This window comes from Carlito syrichta, unplaced genomic scaffold (assembly GCF_000164805.1).
Source record: "Carlito syrichta isolate Samal-C Ts95f unplaced genomic scaffold, Tarsius_syrichta-2.0.1 Scaffold304465, whole genome shotgun sequence".
Classification (NCBI taxonomy): Eukaryota; Metazoa; Chordata; class Mammalia; order Primates; family Tarsiidae; genus Carlito; species Carlito syrichta.
In genome coordinates this window covers 526,191-548,193 of record NW_007248561.1, presented here as the reverse complement: position 1 = coordinate 548,193, position 22,003 = coordinate 526,191, and the positions used below count along the sequence as shown (strand labels likewise).

Sequence of the window (22,003 nt, the reverse complement as noted above, 5' to 3'; positions counted from 1 at the left end):
CTAGGCCAAGCATGGTGGCCTGTAATCCCAATACTTAGGGAGGCAGAGGCAAGAGGATTGCCTAAGCCTAGGGGTTGAAGATCAGCCTGGGCAACTTGGCGAGACCGCATCTCTACCATAAATAAAAAAATCAGCTGTGTGTTGTGGTACACACCTGTAGTTCCAGCTACTTGGAAGGCTGAGATGGATAGATCACCTGAGCCTAGCAGGTTGAGGCTGTGGTAGCTGTGAGCATGCCACTACACTCCAGTCTGGGCAACAGAGTGAAACTCCAATTCAAAAAACAAAAACAAGAAGAAAGTTACTTTATCTCCCTGAGCCCCCATTTTATCATCTACAAAATGGGGGTGACAACAGCTATATCATCAGTTATTCAGAGGATTAAGTGAGAAGCATATCTAGGCCTGGCACATAGTAGATGTTCAGTAAATATTAATTATCTTTTCAGTTCTGCTTGATCTTCTCTCTCTTCCTTTAAGAAAGTTTTCATAGAGAAAGGACACAGATTTTTGAAGTTTTAAAAAACTGAGTTCAGGCTGGGCATAATAGCTCAGCCTGTAATCCCAGCACTTTGGGAGACTGAGGCAAGTGGATTGTCTGAGCTCAGGGGTTCAAGACCAGCCTGAGCAACTTCATCTCTACAATTAATAAAAAATTATCCCGGTGTGATAGTACACACCTGTAGTTCTGGCTACTTGGAAGGCTGAGGCGGAAGGATCGCCGGAGCCCAGCAGGTCGATACTGGGGTGGCTGTGAGTGGGCCACTGCACTCCAGCCTGGGTGACAGAGTGAGACTGCAACTCAAAAAAAAAACAAAAAAAAAACTGTGTTCAAGTCTTAGCTCTATCAGTTACCAGCTGTGTGACTCAATTTACTGAATAACTCTGAACTTTCATTTCTTCATCTTGTACCTGTTTTTATCCGTTATTTCTAGCATGATTTCCTATACACAGACACTTAATGTTTGCTAATGATGGCACAGTCATCACACACACTTCAGACTATTCCTGTTGTATGCCATTTTCTTTCTTTCTTTCTTTCTTTCTTTCTTTCTTTCTTTCTTTCTTTCTTTCTTTCTTTCTCTCTCTCTCCCTCTCTCTCTTTCTTTCTTTCTTTCTTTCTTTCTCTCTCTCTCTCTCTTCTTTTTGAGTCAGAGTCTCACTGTCTCACCCAAGCTGGAGTGCTCACGGCCACCACAGCCTCGACCTGCTGGACTCAGGCAATCCTTCCACCTCAGCTTGCTGAGTAGCTGGAACTACAGGCGTGTGCCACTACACCTGGCTAATTTTTCTTGATTTATTGTAGAGACAAGGTCTCACCAAGTTGCTCAGGCCAGTCTCGAACACCTGGGCTCAGGCCATCCTCTTGTCTTGGCCTCCCAAAGTGCTAGGATTATAGGCTTGAGCCACCACACCCAGCCCTGTATGCCATTTTCTAAGTGGAAATGTTTAGCTGCATGTGGGAAAAATCAGGTCATGTAGGGGGTTCTAGCAAATACCTTAGAATCTGATGGTCCTGAGTTCAAATCTCACTCTACCACTCACCAGCTAAGTGAAATTAAGCAAGTTTCTTCATTTTAAAACTGGGATAATACCTACCTCATAGAGTTCTTGTGAAGATTAAGTGGGATCAGGTGGGGTTATATATAAAAATGTGTCTGGCACAACACTCAGATGGTAGTAGTTTATATTTTCAATCCTGCCCAGACATGTCCATTACCAGCCTAATCATCTCTCCCAGCTTCTCCTCCCACATCCCCCAGACTTCCTTGCCTCCGTCAGTAGCATCGACCCTCTCCTAGGCACTGGGTTGAACAATGCCGTTGTTCTTCTGGACCTCCCTCGCCTTCATCCTCCAGATCTAGGCAGGCAGTTGCCATGTACTGACAGCTTTTCCTTCTAGGTATCGTGTGGTCTTCTTTGCCCTGACTTCTCCATTCCTACTATCTTTATTCCAGGCCTTAAGACTGAATTCTCCAACATTTCTTTCATCCATGCACTCAGTAGACATTTATTGCAGAGTAACCAGGTACTAGCTAATCGCCCTAGTCCCAGTCTCTCCCTTCTCTCACATCTCATCGTTGCCAGGTTGACTAATCTTGTTTAGTCACCATTTATCATGTCAGCTCAGAACACTTCAACCCCCCCAATTTCTGCCACATATGGTCTAAATTATTTGCCTGTCTTTCTAAAACTTTTCATATTCTAACCTGGCCATACTTACCCAACTTTACTGCCCACCACCCCAACACAAACCGTCCTCAGGCTGTTCTCCTCTTTCTCCCAGGAAAATAACACACATTGCTGTCTCCAGGCCTGTTTCTTTCAGCTAGAATGGCTCCTCTCCCCTCAGCCCATTGGAACCTATGGCTGCTGCAAAGTCTGTGTCAGGTCACATCTGCCACAAGCCTGTCTTGACACTTTGGTTTTCACTGACTTCTCCCTCTGAACCTTCATGGATGATCATACCACACCTATGTTGATATGGCTTGTTGACATCTTAGTACGCATTGTTCATTATTTAAAATTGTTCTCTTTTTTTGGCGGGGGGTGGGGGTGGAGTCTCACTCTGTTGCCCAGGCTGGAGTGAAGTGATACATTCATGGCTACCACAACCTCGACCTACTGTGCTCAGGCCATCCTTTCGCCTCAGCCTTCCAAGTAGCGGGAACTTCAGGCATGTACCACCAAGCTTGGCTAATTTTTTCATTTATTGTAGAGATTTTCCCCTCAGCCTCCCAGAGTGCTGGGATTATAGGTGTGAGCCATTGTGCCTGGCCTAAAATTGTTCTTATACAGTTGCAAACTTTATACTTGCCACTTTCACACGTATCATCTCATTTACTCCTCTCAACGACTCTGAAACATTAGGAAATTAGGGAGTATTTTTTTTTACAGATGAGAAAACTCAGGCCCAGAGAGGTTAAGAAACATGGCCATGGTCATACAATAAGTCAGCAGCAAAAGTGTATTTGAATTTGGGCTTTCTTTCTCCAAGTCCAGTGCCCAGTTCAAGACCCCACCACTGTCGGTGTTGTTTCATGTGTTCCTTGAGCAATACCCATAAAGTGATCAGAAATCCTGGTTTGCTCAGGAACGCCCCAACTTACTCTCGTTGTCCTGGCTTAATTATTAATATCACCCCCTTTTACTCTTGGTTTGTATGATAACTGATATGGTCACCTGAGCTGTATGGTAAGTCCAGAGCTGGTTTTTGATACATGCTTGACTGAATCGTTGTTTGGAGATTCTGACATCTGCTTTTTACGATCCTATTTGTTTGTATGTGGGTTGGCAGCTCTATGACCTGATGACTATGGCTTTCAAATATCAAGTATTGCTGTGTCCCTGTCCCAAGGATGTGCTGCTGGTCACTTTCAACCATTTAGATGCCATCAAGGGATTCATCCGAGACTCCCCAAACATCCTGCACCAAGTGGATGAGACTTTCCGGCTGCTGATAGAAGTAAGAGGATCACCAGCTTATTACTGCTCAGCCTGAATACTTGTTCTCATCCCTCTGTTAAGAACAGACAGAGACTATGACAGAGAGAACGGGATGAGAAATGGCATAGCTTGCTATCTCCTAGAATGTTCTAAACATATACAAGTGTCCATTTTGGTAATATAACAGGTATTCTCATCCTGTGACCCTTACTGTTACCTTCAGAGTTGGAAAAGCAATGATACAGAACAGAGCCATTTTCTCTTTGCTCTTCTGAAAGTAAGTTGATGGTGGAAGTTTTGCTAAATCTCAGGGAACAGACTCTCCATGTGTGTGGAGGACAGGGGAGAAGAAGCGTCCCCTGTTTGGGTGGAACAAAACAGGATTTGTTCCTCTGGTGCTGCCCCTGCTACTGCCCCCCAACTCTGGCAACTAAGTCCTCTCCCTGTTTATCTGACTCCCCTCCCTGAGCACCCGCCTACACCTGCCTGTCTGTGTCACTCTTCTCCCTTCTATTTTTTTTTTGAATTGGAGTCTTACTCTGTCACCCAAGCTGGAGTGCAATGTCACACTCATGGCCACCGCAACCTCAGCCTGCTGGTCTCAAGCAATCCTTCCTCCTCAGCCTTCCAAGTAGCTGGAATCACAGGCATGCACCACCATGCCCAGCTAATTAATTTATTGTAGAGACAAGGTCTCGCAATGTTGTTCGGGCTGGTCTCAAACCCCTGAACTCAGGCAATCCTCTCGCCTCTGCCTCCCAAAGTGCTGGGATTACAGGCATGAGCCACCATGCCTGGCTTCTTCTCCCTTCTGAACAGGAAGTGCTTCTTTCTGCTTTGCCTTTGGCAGGTGTACGGGGGTCTTTCTGCTGGGGAGTTCCAGCAGATCCGGCAGACGCTTCTCATCTTCTTCCAAGACCTGCATATCCGAGTAAGTGAGTGGGCAGCCCTGGGACACCCTGCAGCTGCTGTACAGGGTGGGGGTAGGGGGACAAGAAACAGGGTTCAAGTCATTAGGGCAGACAAGGGCAGAGATTTTGCTCAGTTAGTGATGTCCTTTGACTCCTGGATGAAAAACATACTGATAATAAATCTCAACAGTTGGGTTTTTTCCCTTTTTTACACTGAGATCCCAGGAAACAAATTCAGCAGTTTTTAAATGGACCAAGGAAGATAGTGATGCCATTCTTTTCCAGTTACCTTATGAGTTTCTAGGAAATTTGGTTTTTTCCCTTGCTTCTCCAGAGGAAATATGTTCTCAAGTCACCAGCCTGATCTCAATTCCAAACCTTTCCCAAGATTCTTGACCCTCAGAATCTGCCACTGTCAGGAGGCTGCACTGCTCCATGGAATGCTCACCTTTCCTGGACTCACATGGCTCTGTACCATTCTAGTCTTCCCTTACCTCTCCATCTCAATGGCTTTCACTCCTTCCTCTTACTCCACCTGTCTCTTATCTCCAGAAGACCTTCCTCCTGTCTCCATCCACCCCCTGCTCTTTGTCATCTCTTTCTTCCCCCCTTTGGCTGCCAACCCCTTCACCTGTGATTCCTGAGTCTAACCTCTACTCTACCTGTGCCCCACCCCTGTCTTCCAGAGCCACACTTCCATCACCTTACTGAAAGTCTCCACAAGGATGCCCACCAGTCCCTGCAACTCAATGTCTGTCAATAAGCTAATCTCCACAATTCAAGTACTGCCCTGACCTTTTTTTTTTTAAGTTGGGGTCTCACTCTGTCACCCAGGTTGGAGTGCAGTGGCATGATAATAGCTTACCACAGCCTCAACCTCCTTGACTCAGACTACACTTCCCCCTCAGCCTCTTGAGTAGCTGGGATCACAGGCATGTGCCACCATGCCTAGCTAATGACTTCCTGATTTCTTTTGAGGGCACCACCATTTCCCCACTCACTTGGCTGAGAACCAGAGTGTCACCTTTGATTCCCCTTTCCTGATCGTCATTTGATTGCTTCTAAGGCCCATCCACACCCTCCTTGCTCAGATCTTTGCAATATCCACACCCTCCTTGCTCAGATCTTCATGATCTTGCTGGCTACACCTCCCAACTGGCCCTCTTTCCTCCTGCCATGCCCACTCCAGACAATTCTACATCCTCTTTTTGTTTTTTTTTTTTTTTTGCATCAGGGTCTCTCTCTGTTACCCAGGCTGGAGTGCAGAGTGCAGTGGCATGACCATAGCTCACCACAGCCTTGACTTCCTGGGCTCAGGTGATCCTCCCACCTCAGCCTCCTGAGTAGCTGGGACTGTAGGCACACACTACCACACCTGGCTAATCTTTTTATTTTTTGGTAGAGACAAGGTCTTGCTGTGTTGCCTAGGCTGGTCTTAAACTTCTGGGCTCAAGCAATCCTTCAGCCTTGGCATCCCAAAGTGCTGAGATTATAGGTGTGAGCCACTGTGCCCGGCCCCACATCCTAACTTATCAAAACACATTACTGGCTGGGCATGGTGGCTCACGCCTATAATCCCAGCACTCTGGGAGGCCGAGGTGAGAGGATTGCCTGAACCCACAGGTTCGAGACCAGCCTGGGCAATTTGGTGAGACCTCATCTCTACAATAAATCAAAAAATTAGCCAGGTGTGGTGGCGTGTGCCGGCTACTTGGAAGGCTGAGGCAGAAGGATCACCTGAGCCCAGCAGGTTGAGGCTGCAGTTGCCGTGAGTATGCCACTGCGCTCCAGCCTGGGTGACAGAGTGAGACTCCAACTCAAAAAAATAAAAAAAGTAAAAAATAAAAACACATGTCTGAGCTTCTGAATTTTGGGCCTGTCTCTCTTGGACAAGACTTATTTCCTCTCTAATTTTTAAAAAAAATTTTCACTAAAAAAAAAAAATTTTTTTTTCTTGCCCAGGCTGGAGTGCATTGGTGTGATCATAGCTCAATGAAGCCTTGAACTCCAGGGTCAAGTGATCCTTCCATCTCAGCCTCTTAAGTAACTGGGACTACAGGTACATACCACCATGCCTGGCTCATTTAAATTTTTTTTTAATTGTTTACAGAGACAGGGTTTCACTATATTCCCCAGGCTGATCTCGTGTTCCTGGCTTCAAGTGATCCTCTTACCTCAGCCTCCCAAAGCACTATGATTACAGGCATGAGCCACCGTGCCCAGCCCTCTTCTCATAATTTAACAAATTGATGTGAGAATGATGGTATGAGATGGTGAAACAAGCCCAGGCTCTAGAGTCATACACTCTTCTGTTTGAATCCCAGCTCCAGAGCTGGATTCAGTGGCACATGCCTATATAGGCCCAGCTACTCAAGAGGCAGAGGTGGGAGGATCACTTGAGCCCAGGAGTTCAAGATCAGCCTGGACAACATAGAAAGACCCTAAAAAATTTTTTTCTAAGTTTTAAAACAAAGTTTATTAGCAAGAGAAAGAGAGGAATGGAAAAAAAAGAAAGATTCATGAAAGAAAGAACTGCCGTGGGCAAGTTTTTCAAAGAAGTAAAACTGCCAAAAAATATTTTTTTAATGAAAAATGTAAATCAATCCCAATTCCCTGGGATTGACCATGGGCAAATTACTTCTCTTGAGCCTTAGTTTCTTCATATGAAAAATAGAAATTAGAATGCCTAATTTAGAATTTGTTGATAGAACTAACTGAAGCAGCATATGTAATATACATGTATTTGCTTGTATATGTATAGTATAGAGTGCTTCTAGAAGGATATGCAAGAAACTGGCTACAGTCCTTGCCTTCTGGGAATGGGGAACTATATGGAGGTCAGAGGTAGGAGACAGACTTACCTTCCATTGAGTATACCCTTTTAAAGCTTTTGAATTTTGTACCTGTGCTTGTGTAACATATTCACAAAATAAACCCCCCCAAAAAGGGAAGAAATGGAATACATTTAGAGCCTAACTGTATTTTCCTTCCATGGACCAAGGAAGACAAATAGATTTCACCCTGGTGCCAATTTTATTTGTAACCCTTATGAATAAGTTTATTTGCTGTAGATGGAACATTAATAATATCAATATAAATTAAGATCTCTACTAGTCATAGGTTAAAATTAAAAATATGAAAGCACAAATAATATTAAGTTATGCATTAAATTTAAATTTTAAAAATACTGAAAATTATACACATATTGTGCATACTTGGGCATTATTTTATGGATTGGAGTAATACAAACAACCATATTGATTTCTCAATTCTGACAAGATAAAATTTATTATATTGAAAAAGATTTTCTAATAATAAGTCTGTAGCAAAATCATTAAAATGTGTTAAACCAGCCAGGCTAGGTGGCTCAGCCTGTAATCCCGCGCCTTTGGGAGGCTGAGGTGAGTGGATTGCCTGAGTCCATGGCTTCGAGACCCGCCTGGGCAGTGAGACTTCATCTCTACAATAAATCAAAAAATCAGCCGGGCATGGTAGCGCATGCCTGTAATTCAAGCTACTTGGACGGCTGAGGCGGAAAGATCCCTGGAGCCCAGCGGGTCGAGGCTGCCGTGGCCGGGAGCGGCCATTGCACTCCAGTCTGGGTGACAGAGTGAGACTCCAACTCAAAAAAAAAAAAAAATGTGTTAAACCACAAAATATATTTAGCTTTAATTGCTAAATGGACAATGAAACATCAGAATGTTTATCAAGAGAAATAGGATTAGCATATCTTGACAATATTCTGCCACTAATCTGTAACATCTGGGCTGGTTTTCCAAGTTTGAACTTTAATGGTATTTCTGCTCAGTTGCAATATGTAATTGCCTATACAGATTTTTGTGTTTTCAAAATAGTCTTGATAGTTCTAGATTTGTTAGCAAAACCAACTAAGTCAAGAAAACACAGCTCTGCTCTAATAATCCCTTATTCGTTGTTTAACCAAAGCAAATACGAACTGCTCATTCAATATCCAAGCATTCTGTGATATCACAAAACAATGTGAAATGGTCATAATGTGGTTAAGGCCCTGACTAATTCCATTTGGAATCCTGAAAGTTATTTACAACCATCTCAATTCTTTTTTTTTTTTTTTTTTGAGTCAGGGTCTCACTCTGTCACCCAGGCTAGAGTACAGTGGCATGATCATGGCTCACTGCAGCCTCAACCTCCTGGGCTCAGGTGATCCTCTGGCCTCAGCCTCCAGAGCAGCTGGGACTATAGGAATGAGCACAACACCCAGCTAATTTTTTTGTTGTTGTTGTTGAGTTGGAGTCTCACTCTCTTGCCTAGACTGGAGTACAGTGGCCGCTCCTCACCACCGCAGCCTCGACTGCTGGGCTCCGGCGATCCTTCCGCCTCAGCCTTCCAAGTAGCTGGAACTACAGGCAAGCACTACCACACCCAGCTAATTTTTTATTTATTGTAGAGATAAGGTCTCACCAAGTTGCCCAGGTGGGTCTCGAACCCATGGGCTCAGGCAATTCACTCACCTCAGCCTTGCAAAGGCACAGGATTACAGGCTGAGCCACCGAGCCCGGCTTTTTTTTTTTTTTTTTTTTTAATTAAAGACAAGATCTCGCTATATTGCCTAGGCTGGTTTCAAGCTCCTGGGCTCAAGCAATCCTCTCACCTCGGCCTCCCAAAATGCTAGGATTACAGGCGTGAGCTACTACTCCCAGCCTGATTTTAAATTTTTATTTAATTTAAATATAAATAGCCGCATTTAACTAGTACATGTGTGTATTGAACAGCACATCTTTAGATGACAATGGTAGAGTCAAGGACCGCCTTTCTGAAGAAAGGCATTTAGTTGAAAATGTGACTAACAAAGATTTCAAGGAAGTGCATCGAAGCTGAAGGGACAACAAGATCAAAGCCCCTTAGATGAGAAAAAGCACAATGTGTTTCTTGGATAAAGAAAAGCCACCTGCCAGCACAGTGGCTCATGCCTGTAATCTCAGCACTTTGTGAGGCAGAGGCAAGAGGATTGCCTGAGCTCAGGGGTTCAAGACCAGCCTGAGCAACATGGCGAGACCTCATCTCTATAATAAATCAAAAAATTAGTCGGGTGTGTTGGTGCATGCCTATGGTTCCAGCTATCTGAAAGACTGAGGCAGAAGGATCACCTGAACTAGCAGATCGAGGCTGCAGTGGCCATGAGCCACTGTACTCTAGCCTGGGTGACAGAGTGAGACTCCAGTAAAAAAAAAAAAAAAGAAAAAAGAAAAAAATCCACCAGGCACAGTGGCTCATGCTTGTAATCCCAGCACTTTGGAAGGTTGAGGCAGGAGGATCGCTTGAGTCCAGAAATTCGAGACCAGCCTGGGCAATATAGTGAAATCTCATCTGTGCAAAAAAATTAAAGTAAAAAAATTAGCTGGGTTATTGCCTGAGCCCACGGGCTCAAGATCCGCCTGGGCAACTTGGCGAGACCTCATCTATATAATAAATCAAAAAAATTAGCCGGGCATAGTAGCACGTGCCTGTAGTTCCAGCTACTTGGAAGGCAGAGGCAGAAGGATTGCCGGAGCCCAGCAGGTCGAGGCTGCGGTGGCCGGGAGCGGCCACTGCACTCCAGTCTGGGTGACAGAGTGAGACTCCGACTCAAAAAAAAAATTAGCCGGGCATGGTGATGCAAGCCTGGATCACTTGAGCCCAAGAGGTCGAGGCTGTGATGAGTCGTGGTTGTGCACTCCAGTCTGGGTGACAGAGTTAGACCCCCTACTTCAAAAGGAAAAAAAATGCTGGGCACAGTGGCTCAAGCCTGTAATCCCAGCATTTTGGGAGGCCGAGGCGAGAGGATTGCCTAAGCTCCAGGGTTCAAGACCAGCCTGGGCAATTTGGTGAGACCTCGTATCTACAATAAATCAAAAAATAAGCTAAGTGTGGTAGTGCACACCTGTAGTTCCAACTACTTGGATGGCTGAGGCAGAAGACTGGCCTGAGCCCAACAGATCGAGGCTGCGGTGGCCATGAGTATGCCACTGTACTCCAGCCTGGGTGACAGAGTGAGACTCCAACTAAAAAAAGAAAAAGAAAAAAAAAGCCAATATGAATGAAGCATATCTCCTACATAGGAATGGTGCTCAAAATAAATATAACAATCCGTATAGCATAGGCACTGACTAATAAGAACAGTTGCAGACATTAAAAAAAAAAAAAAACCACTGGCCCATTTAAGCCCTAAGGAGTTTATTCCAAGAGGGAAAAAAAGATATTGAGCATTTTGGCCAGGTACCAATGGTTCACACCTGTAATTCCAGCACTTTGGGAGGCTGAGGTAGGAGGATTGCTTGAGTTTGAGACCAGTCTGGGCAACATAATGAAACCTCATTTTTATTTTATTTTTTATTTTTTATTTTTTTGAGTTGGAGTCTCACTCTGTCGCCCAGACTGGAGTGCAGTGGCCACTCCCGGCCACTGCAGGCTCGACCTGCTGGGCTCCAGCGATCCTTCCGCCTCAGCCTTCCAAGTAACTGGAACTGCAGGCGTGCGCTACCACACCCGGCTAATTTTTTGATTTATTGTAGAGATGAGGTCTCACCAAGTTGCCCAAGCGGGTCTCAAACCCGCGGGCTCAGGCAATCCACTCAACTCAGCCTCCCAAGGCACGGGATTACAGGCTGAGCCACCGAGCCTGGCCTGTTTTTCAAATTTAAAAACTTTTTTTTGTTTTTTTGTTTTGTTTTGGTTTTTTCAGTCAGAGTCTCACTCTGTTGCCCAGGCTGGAGTGCAGTGGCACACTCACAACCACTGTATCCTTGACCTGCTAAGCTCGGGCAATCCTTCCACTTTAGCCTTTAGCACCACCACACCCAGCTAATTTTTTTATTTATTGTAGAGATGGTATCTTGTCATTTTGCTCAGGATGGTCTCAAACCTCTAGGCTCAGACAGTCCTCTTGCATCTACCTCCCAAAGTGCTGGGATTATAGGCGTGAGCCATAGCACCCAGCTAAAACTTTTGTTCTTTGTTTTTTGTTTGAGTCAGAGTCTCACTCTGTCACCCACACTGGAGTACAGTGTCACACTCACAGCCACTGCAGCCTCAACCTGCTGGGCTCAGGTGATCCTTCTATCTCAGCCTTCCAAGTAGCTGGAACTACAGGTGCATACCACATGCCCTACTAATTTTTTAATTTAATTTGTTTTGGAGATGAAGTCTTGCCAAGCTGTCCAGGCTGTCTCGAACCGTGGACACAGACAATCCTCTCATCTCGGCCTCTAAAGTGGTGCTGGGATTTTAGGCATGAGCCACTGCACCTGGCCCAAAACTTTTTTTTTTTTTCCGTTGGAGTCTCACTCTGCCACCCAGGCTGGAGTGCAATCCACGCTCCTGGCCACCGCAGCCTCAACCTGCTGGGCTCTGGCGATCCTTCCGCCTCAGCCTTCCAAGTACCTGGAACTACAGGTGTGCACTACCACGCCTGGCTAATTTTTTATTTATTGTAGAGACGAGGTCTTGCCAAGTTGCCCAGGTGGGTCTCGCACCTGCAGGCTCAGGCAATCCACTCACCTCAGCCTCCCAAAGTGCTGGGATTACAGGCTGAGACACTGAGCCCAGCCCAACTTTTTTTTTTAAACAAAAAAAAGGATATTGAGCATTTTAAGGTAAGAGGTATCATGATATGATTTATGTTCTGGAAGATGAGCTATATGGGACAAGGGCAGAGGTAGGACAGTAGTTACAAAAGTATTATAGAAATCTAGGTTTTGGCCGGGCTCAGTGGCTCAGCCTGTAATCCCGCGCCTTTGGGAGGCTGAGGTGAGTGGATTGCCTGAGCCCACGGGTTCGAGACCCGCCTGGGCAGCGAGACCTCATCTCTACAATAAATCAAAAAATTAGCTGGGCATGGTAGCACGCGCCTGTAATTCCGGCTACTTGGAAGGCTGAGGCAGAAGGATCGCCAGAGCCCAGCAGGTCGAGGTTGCGGTGGCCGGGAGCGGCCACTGCACTCCAGTCTGAGTGACAGAGTGAGACTCCAACTCAAAAAAAAAAAAGAAATCTAGGTTTTAAATGAGAGTGCTTTCCAGCCTGGGGCAACATAGCAAGACCTCATCTCTACAGAAATAAAAAAATTAGCTGGGCATGGTTGTGTATGCCTATAGTCCCAGCAGCTACTTAGAAGGCTGAGGTGGGAAGATCACCTGAGCCTAGGAGGTTGAGGCTGCAATGAGCTGTGATCATATGACTTCACTCTAACCTGGGGACAGAGTGAGACCTCCAACTTAAAAAAAAATCGCTTGGAGGTGCTAGCAATTCAGTTAGTGAGAAGTATATACCTTTGAGGCAAGACCAATAAGACTTCATAAGAGATTGGATGTGGGGCCTGGAAGAAAGAAGTCTGAAGAGAGGCTGCTCAGTATTTGACCTGAGCAACAGCTGGTGTCACTTACTGAGATCAGCAAGGGCTGAAGGAAAGTTACTTGGGTTACTAGTTGTCTTTTTTTTTTTTTTTTTTTTTTTTGAGTTGGAGTCTCTGTTGCCCAGGCTGGAGTGCAGTGTCACACTCACAACCACCACAGCCTCGACCTGCTAAGCTTGGGCAATCCTTCTGCTTCAGCCTTCCAAGTAACTGGAACTACAGGCATGCGCCACCACACCCAGCTAATTTTTTTACTTATTATAGAGATTATGTCTCACCATGTTGCTCAGGATGGTCTTAAACCTGTGGGCTCAGGCAATCCTCTTGCTTCCACCTCCCAAAGTGCTGAATTACAGGCTTGAGCCACCGTGCCCGGCCACCAGTTGTCTTTAAGTTTGGTTTGCCTACTAGACGTCCAAGGAGTAGTGTCAAATATGCAAATCTGCAGCTCAGAGGAGAGGGGCAGGCAGGGGCCACCAGCTTGCAGCGCAGAGATGGTCTTTGATGTCTTCTGGCCATTTAGGGGGACTGGTCACTCTCCCTCAGCCTCAAGCAGGACATGGAGCAGGGGCAGTGTTCTGCCAGCTTCTCCCTCACTTTCAGATCATTATCCTGCCACCCTCACACACTTCCCCTCCTCTTATAAGCTCACTCCATTAACCACAGCACCTTCCAAAGCCCTGTATTCATTGCTCACTGCTAACCCCAATTGCCAAGTTACTCACCCATATTCACTGAGAAGCTAGATCCCTGGCTCACCCTCTTATCAGCCACCACAGGCCTGCCATCATCCTAGGGAAGATGAATGCTCATGGAGATGTCTTACCAGCCCTCCATCCCCACAGCTCAGTGACCTGCCTTACCTCTTTCCAGAGGAAAAGTGGTTCCTGCCCTCAAGGAGCCCTCTTAGAGAAGGGGGAATGCAGTAAGTGCCTCTCACGTATTTAGTTCTGAGGTAGAATGTAAAGAGAGCAGACTCAAAGGATAAAGTGCTCAGTTTTACCTAAGAGAATCAGGAAAGTCTTCACAGGAGAGCTGATATCTTTTTTTTAAATGTGTTTTCACCAGATCCATGAGAAAACAAGAGGAAGGGTTAAGAAGGACACCCTAAGCAGATGGTGCCATCTCAGCAAAGGCATGAGGCATGGAATAGGGACGGGGAGGTCATGGCTGCTGAGAGGAACAAGGGCCAGCTGGGCACTATTTGGCAAGCAGGAGAAAGCGAATGAAAGAGGGTATCCAGAGCCGGGCTCGGTGGCTCAGCCTGTAATCCCACGCTTTAGGAGGCTGAGGTGAGTGGATTGCCTGAGCCCGCAGGTTCGAGACCCGCCTGGGCAACTTGGCGAGACCTCATCTCTACAATAAATCAAAAAATTAGCTGGGCGTGGTAGCGCGCACCTGTAGTTCCAGCTACTTGGAAGGCTGAGGTGGAAGGGTCACTGGAGCCCAGCAGGTCGAGGCTGCGGTGGCTGGGAGCATGCCACTGCCCTCCAGCCTGGGTGACAGAGTGAGACTCCGACTCAAAAAGAAAAAGAAAAATTACGGCCAGGCGCAGTGGCTCAAGCCTGTAATCCCAGCACTTTGGGAGGCTGAGGTGAGAAAACTACCTGAGCTCAGGGGTTTGAGACCAGCCTGAGCAACATGGCGCAACCTCGTCTCTGCAATAAATTAAAAAATGAACCAGGTATGGTGGCACATGCCTATGGTTCCAGCTACTTGGAAGGCTGAGGCGGAGAGATCACCTGAGCCCAGTAGGTCGAGGCTGTGGTGACTGTGAACATGCCACTGCACTCCAGCCTGGGCGACAGAGTGAGACTCCGATTAAAAAAAAAATAGAGAATAAAATAAAATGGGGGTAATATGATTCACCTGGAAGGTTTGCTATGTAGCCCCTAAGTAGTTCTGTTTATAAAAACACTGGAACCCTGCAGGTGTTAGTTTTGGTGAGTTTTTCTCCCTTCCTATTGTTATAAACTCACTAGGCAGCCCAAACCATTACACACTTTCCACCCTCAGAATGTTTATGTCTATGAAAACATACCAAGATAAATGACCATACATTTATTTTTTTCCAGGTGTCCATATTTCTAAAGGACAAAGTTCAGAATTCTAATGGTCGCTTTGTGTTGCCAGTTTGCGGGCCTGTCCCCTGGGGAACTGAAGTTCCCGGACTCATCAGGTGAATTCTCAACAGTAATTACCAAGGCTGCATTTGGGGTGCTGGGAGACCAGTACGTGGGCCACCATAAAGGAGGCAGCACTGCTGAGCCCCAGGCTCTCTCGACACCCCCTCTGCAGTAAAGCACAGCTATTAAAGAGGGCAGGTTCTAAACCCAGCTTTGCCACTTAGCAGAGGGGCTTGAGGCAAGTCACCCAGTTCTCCAGGACTCGTTTCCTCTTCTGTTAAATGGTTCCTGCAAAGACGAATAAGATAATGGTGCTCCAAAGTGCTCATACTGGACTGGGCGCATAACATTGCTCAATTAATAGTAGTAGTATTATATTATTGTTATTATCACAACCAACATCTTTATCTTGAAGGAGTGCATGAATTCCTTTTTGTTCCATGGTACAAAGAATAAAGAAGTCTCCAGGACCACCTAAGCTTGGAGAACATTCCATCATGTCATACTTTGTATTATAGAGTGTTCAACAACAAAGGTGAAGAAGTGAAGAAGATAGAATTCAAGCATGGTGGACACTATGTCACTGCACCCAAAGAAGGTTCTTTTGAACTTTATGGAGACCGAGTTCTGAAACTGGGAACTAACATGTAAGCAAATTTTTCTTCCCTAAATTAATTCAAGTCCAAGGGAGGCCACTTCATTTTAACACAGTCTGACTTCTCCTGTGAAAATCCCTCTGATGACTGAACTCATTTCCCCTCGCATGCCCTGCATATAGTACCCTGACATTTTCCAAGGGTTCCCAAGAACTTCAGACATAAGGTGACTCCATGGGTTGAAAAGATACATAATTTTAAATACTTATGGAAGAGGACTAGCCAAAACCTCTGTTGCACTGGAAATCCAGAAGGACATAGCCTTCAGGTAATGCTACCATCTTTTCAGGGATAATGTTACTCTTTTCTTTTTTTTTTTTTTTTTTTTTTTGTTTGAGTTGGAGTTTCACCCTGATGCCCAGACTGAAGTGCAGTGGCCGCTCCCAGCCACTGCAGCCTCGACCCGCTGGGCTCCAGCGATCCTTCCGCCTCAGCCTTCCGAGTAGCCGGAATTACAGGCATACGCTACCACGCCTAGCTGATTTTTGATTTATTGTAGAGATGAGGTTTTGCCAAGTTGCCCAGGCGGGTCTCGAACCCGCGGGCTAGGCAATCCACTCACCTCGGCCTCCCAAAGCACGGGATTACAGGCTGAGCCACCGAGCCCGGCCAGTTACTCTTTGTAGGAGGAGCCATTTCCAGTTTCTCCAGACAGTTTTCTTTGGGAGGATGTGACATTTGAGTGGTTAACATCCACTTAGTTTGGTGCTCACAGTATCTTTTTGGGTGCTATTGATTGTCTCAAAATGAAAGCCAGGAATGGTATTGATGAGTTAGAAGAAAGTTAGTGGGCCAGGCATGGTGGCTCGAACCTGCAATCCCAGCACTTTGGGAGGTCGAGTTGAGGGGATTGCCTGAGCCCATGGGTTCAAGAACAGCCTGGGCAACTTGGCGAGACCTCATCTCTACAATAAATCAAAAAAATTAGCCACGTATGGTAGCGTGCGCCTGTAATTCCAGCTACCTGGAAGGCTGAGGTGGAAGGATCACCTGAGTCCAGCAGGTCATCACTGGAGTGGCCGTGAGTGTGCCACTGTACTCCAGCCTGGGCAACGGAATGAGACTCCAACTCAATAAAAAAAGAAGGAAGTCAGTGAAAAGGAGCTGGGTAATTCGCCATTTTGTGTTGACACCAGGTACAGCGTGAATCGGCCTGTGGAAACTCATATGTCTGGAACATCAAAGAACTTAGCCTCATGGACACAGGTGAGCTCCTTTCTTCTCTCCTCCTCACAGCTTTTTCTGGATACTAGAAATCTGCATGGAGAAGGCCAACATTTTCCTCATTGTTTGCAATCTTTTTCTTTGGACCTTATAAGTACACAGGTTTTTAATTGTAGCTTTTCATGGAGACTTCCAGTGATCTCACTAATTAGGTAATTTTAGGCTTAGCTCAACCACCATAATTAAGCAGGAACCACACATCAGGACATGTGAAATAGCATTGTACCAGTGCCATTAGGTCCATGGTTGCTGACTTCAGCACTTGTGTGTATTCTGATCATTAAAATATCTCTTTTTCATGCTCTCCTTTATAGTGCTGTGGTAGCTAAGTCCAAAGTGTGATTTTTAGTTTCTCTGAATTCCATCTTTACAAATTTTCACTGAACTAGCTCCCAGCTTGCTATAGGACAAATAATGAAATATTAAAGTATTCAGCAAACATTTATTAAACTGCTTCTATGGGCCAGGTACCCAGGGACACAAAGCTGACATAGGTGTGGTCCCATCCTGAAGGGGCTGATAGTACCCTGGGAAAGATAGAAGAAGTTGTGACAGGTGGGAAAAGGGCCAACTGGGTATTCTGAACAAAGTGCTATGCCAGAAGAACACATGTTCTGTCCAGTGGGGTGGGGGTAGGGAGGGGAGTCAAGAAGGCTTTTCCAAGGAGGTGATAGTGAAGTGGGGCTTGAGAGCATATAAAACACTCAATAGCAGAGAAGGGGAAATAGGCACGTGACCAAGGTGGCAGGCTGAGCAAAGTCATGGGGGCAGAAAAGCATGGTGTTTGGAGAAGCAGGAGGCAGCATGTTTCCCATGAGCCTACAGCATAGCGTAATTCAGGCCACTGGCAGAGACTGACTGGACAGGGACAGTGGGGCCTATTAGAAAGAGCCCTCGGCCGGGCTCAGTGGCTCAGCCTGTAATCCCGTGCTTTGGGAGGCCAAGGTGAATGGATTGCCTGAGCCCGTGGGTTCAAGACCCGCCTGGGCAACTTGGCGAGACCTCATCTCTACAATAAATCAAAAATTAGCCGGGCGTGGTAGCGCGCACCTGTAATTCCAGCTACGTGGAAGGCTGAGGCGGAAGGATCGCCGGAGCCCAGCAGGTCGAGGCTGCAGTGGCCGGGAGCGGCCTCCCAGCCACTGCACTTGTCTGGGCAGACTGAGTGAGACTCCGACTCAAAAAAAAAAAAAAAAAAAAGAAATAGCCCTAAACAGTTTGGACTTTGTTCTTTAAACAGGAGGTGGAGGGGTTCATTTCAACCCAAGGAGAAATGAGAACTGTCTGCTGGATAACTGGCAGCAGAGTGCTGGGAGGGGCAGAGCAGGGGCAAAGGTGCGCATGGGATGAAGACAATGAGAGGAGGGAGTGACTCGAGGGGTGTGTTCCTGACCATCGCCACATGAGGGCAGTGTGGCAGCTCCTCTGGAATGAGCACCCTTCCACTGGTGACTTGACTGAGACTTCTGGCAAATGCTGAGGGAACTGGAATCATTGAAGAGGAAGCAGTGTACTTCTCCTTCAAGGCGGAAGGTAGTTTGAGGAGAAATGTGCTTCTCTGGGAACTTGCACTCATCTTGAAAGTATGAAATTCTCTGAATTGCTGCATTGCTAGTTTCCCTCCACTTCTGGTGTGGCGTTTTAAACAGTTATTGTTTTGCCTTATTTTGTAATACTTCCCTGTGTCTCTGGGGTCTTATCAGGAGATGTGATCACCTTCGTGTGGCTAACAATCATGCAACTGTTTCTGCAGGAAAGCATTGCTCCAAACCCTCTTGCTAAAGAAGAGCTGAACTTCTTGGCCAGGCTGATGGGAGGAATGGAGATTAAGAAACCCAGCGGTCCTGAGCCAGGATTCCCGTTGAATCTCTTTACCACTGATGAAGAAGAGGAGTATGTTTTAAACTTGCTTCTTTATTTATTTATTTATTTTGAGTTGGAGTCTCACTGTGTCGCCCAGATTGGAGTGCAGTGGCACACTCCCGGCCACCGCAGCCTGGACCTGCTGGGCTCCGGTGATCCTTCTGCCTCAGGCTTCCAAGTAGCTGGAACTACAGGCGCATGCTACTATCCCTGACTAATTTTTTTATTTATTGTAGAGATGAGGTCTCACCTAGTTGCCTAGGCAGGTCTTGAAACCGCGGGCTCAAGCAATCCACTCACCTCAGCCTCCCAAAGCGCGGGATTACAGGCTGAGCCACCGAGCCCGGCTGTAAATTTGCTTCTTTAAAGACATATCAAAATCCCAATTGAGATAAGAACCCAAAAATGACCATTACAACCACTGACATTTATAAATACAGATGTAAAGATCACAAATGAAATGCCAACAAATTCAATAACCTAGTTAAAGAAGCCACCAGGAGTCAATGGCTTGGACCTTCTGGAGTCATTAAAAAAGAGAATTCTAATATTTTACTTAGCAGAGCACAGCTAAACAAGCAACATTAGAAGCAAAGTTGACCACATTAAGAAAGATATATTAAGAAACCAGAGGGAGGTTGGAGCTTGATTTCTTTGGGACTTGATAGTCTCTCCCAAAACCAATAACAATAGTAATTCACCAACATGTAAACAGTTCTTTACAGTTTACAGAGCACTTTCACATGCATTCTCTCATGTGACCCCTCCTCACAACCAAGTATTTGGGGGTGAGCGTTGCCTTCTATTTTCCCATTGCACTGACTTCTTTTGTTTACTTCCTTGTGACAGGTACTATGTTAAGTCATGGGGACACAAAGATGTAGTAAGACCTAGAACCAGTCCCCAGGAAGTTCCCAACTTAGTAGGAGAATGAACATGTATGTGAGTCATTTTAGTGCCGTGTCATGAATACTGTGTCTGATTGAGGACACAGTGACTAACTTTGCACTGGCGGATTGAAGGAGTTGGCATTTGATCTGAGTCTTGGAGTTTGCCAAGCAGAGGAAGGGGAGAAACAATCTTGGCAGAGTTTAGTATGTGCAAGGGCACAGAGACATAAAGGAATGTGACTTTCTAAAGTGTGGTATGCATTGGTTGGAGATGGGGTAGAAAGTTGAAAAGGGCAGAAGATGAGGCAGGAAAAATAAGTTGCCAAGTTATCAAAAGTCAGTTTGCCATGCCAGCAGGGAGAGAATCTAACCTTGACATGTTTCTTTATCATCTCATCCAGACAAGCAGCACTAACCAGGCCAGAAGAGCTGTCCTATGAAGTTATCAACATACAGGCTACCCAGGCGCGTACAGGGGATTGCATGCTTATTCCCTTCCTCGTCTTATACTAACTTTGAACTTCAGATACTCCCCTTTTTTATTCTCTAAACAGTCTGTCACTAATGTCCCTTTTCTGACAAACAGGTGGGCAACTGAAATGCATCCCAGGGGTAGGATGAAAAAGTAAATGTCTAGTGCACAAAGAGGCAGACTGTTGACAGCTCCTCTCATCCCTTCCATCTCTCATTTCTCTAACAGGACCAGCAACGGAATGAAGAGCTGGCTCGGATCATGGGGGAGTTTGAGATCACAGAACAGCCAAGGCTGAGTTCCAGCAAGGGAGACAATTTACTCGCCATGATGGATGAGTTGTAGCTGTGCTAACCAGGCATCCCCTCCCCACAAAGGGAGAAGCTGCTGGATGACAAGCCCTGGGGAATGCCCAGTGCCCAAAATGATGCTGCTAGTTTTCTACCCAATGAAGTCATTACCTCTGGTTCTTGTTTATATTGTAAAGGACTGTGCCAGACTCCCTCAGGAAGCACCCTCTCTTGATGTCACACACAGACACACATTTTCTTTTCTTTTTTTTTTTTTTTTTGAGTTGGAGTCACTCTGTCGTCCAGACTGGAGTGCAGTGGCACACTCCCGGCCACCGCAGCCTCAACCTGCTAGGCTCTGGCGATCTTTCCACCTCAGCCTTCCAAGTAGCTGGAACTACGGGCGTGCACTACCACACCCGGCTAATTTTTTTAAATTATTGTAGAGATGAGGTCTCGCCAAGTTGCCCAGGTGGGTCTTGAACCCGCGGGCTCAGGCAATTCATTCACCTCGGCCTCCCAAAGTGCAGGATTACAGGCTGAGCCACCAAGCCTGGCCAGACACACATTTTCAGTGAAATATATTCTGGCCTTTAAACTGGACCTTTCCCATTTTATTCCTAATTCTATGGTAACCATCCAAATCATCCTGGGCCATAGGTTTGAACCCCAGAGTCAGTAGAGGGTCACTCCTACTGTCATATTCAGGTTTACTATTTCAGCTTTTCTGTGGGGACCTACCACTCACAGATGCCTGTAAATCATAACAAAATCTTTATAGTTTCCTGGGATATATTCTGCCTTGTAGGTTATTTGAAATCAATCATTGTTTAAGGCAGTTGCCTCAGTTGGGAGCCCATTAAGACTGCCTCCTCTCCCTTGCATACTAGGTACTATGACCTTAGAGGTAGAATAAGGAAGGCCAAGATAGGAAACACTCATCCGGGCCCAAGCAGGGTATGTAGACATCTGTACTTCTCTGCACATCAGTCTGTCTACATGTGATTGTGGGTTTATCCCATATGGAGATGTGTACCAACAGGATAATTTGCTTTTCAGCATGATATGTACTGCTTACCCCCAGGATCTTCCTCTGACACTTAGTGTGCTTGCCAGCTAAGACACCCAGTATCATGTGCTATGACGTCTGTCCCCCTGCCTTACCATCGGTCACCAAGCAGAGCCTCAGGTTGGGTGCACAGGAGGCACATGTGGTGTGCCCCTTTCCCTTCCATGTACAGCCAAGCCACTTCCCCTGGCAGGATGTGGCAGGATGCCAAGTCTAATTGGGATCCATGTAAAATGTCTCTGGCCAGGGCTGCTCTTGTTAATTCAGGAAGGAGCAGCAGCCTTCTACCGCGTGTGCCCTTCTGGGACTGAGTAGCCAGCAGGTTCGGGTCCATTCAGTCCTATGGAAGGAACAGCCAGAACAGGAGAGGTAGGAGAAAAACTAAGCTGAGCTGGTCACAGCCTGAGATGGGGCCAGCTGCAAGGACCCCTGTGGCGCCTTGGGGAGGCTCAAGGCAAATACAGTTCTGGAATGGGACAGCCAGCTTACAGGCATAGGGTTTGGAGACAGAATGATAAATCACCAAATAAATTTAAGTTGCCTCCTACCCAGTAAAGTTACACTTCCTCACTTATAAAGACACCCCCCACAACCCTCACAAAAAGTCTGACAAGGAGAAGAGGCATATTGTGCTGCTAAATGCTTATTGCAGCAGATGTACAAAGGGCCTTTGGTCTTAGCCTCTTTTAAG

The 22,003-nt window shown here is 46.1% G+C and overlaps 1 protein-coding gene across 1 annotated transcript in view; it reads left to right on the top strand.

Moving 5' to 3' along the window:
* OSCP1 (organic solute carrier partner 1) overlaps positions 1 to 20,843 on the top strand; it is a 35,195-nt gene extending 14,352 nt beyond the window's left edge. Inside the window, exons 4-12 of the mRNA XM_021713331.1 lie at positions 3,298 to 3,465; positions 4,297 to 4,377; positions 14,798 to 14,901; positions 15,367 to 15,495; positions 16,641 to 16,710; positions 18,482 to 18,621; positions 19,883 to 19,946; positions 20,182 to 20,496; positions 20,811 to 20,843. Coding sequence (XP_021569006.1) covers positions 3,298 to 3,465; positions 4,297 to 4,377; positions 14,798 to 14,901; positions 15,367 to 15,495; positions 16,641 to 16,710; positions 18,482 to 18,621; positions 19,883 to 19,946; positions 20,182 to 20,298 — 873 coding nt within the window. The 3' untranslated portion in view covers positions 20,299 to 20,496; positions 20,811 to 20,843. The remainder of the gene's footprint in view (positions 1 to 3,297; positions 3,466 to 4,296; positions 4,378 to 14,797; positions 14,902 to 15,366; positions 15,496 to 16,640; positions 16,711 to 18,481; positions 18,622 to 19,882; positions 19,947 to 20,181; positions 20,497 to 20,810) is intronic.
* The last annotated feature ends 1,160 nt before the right edge of the window (positions 20,844 to 22,003 follow it).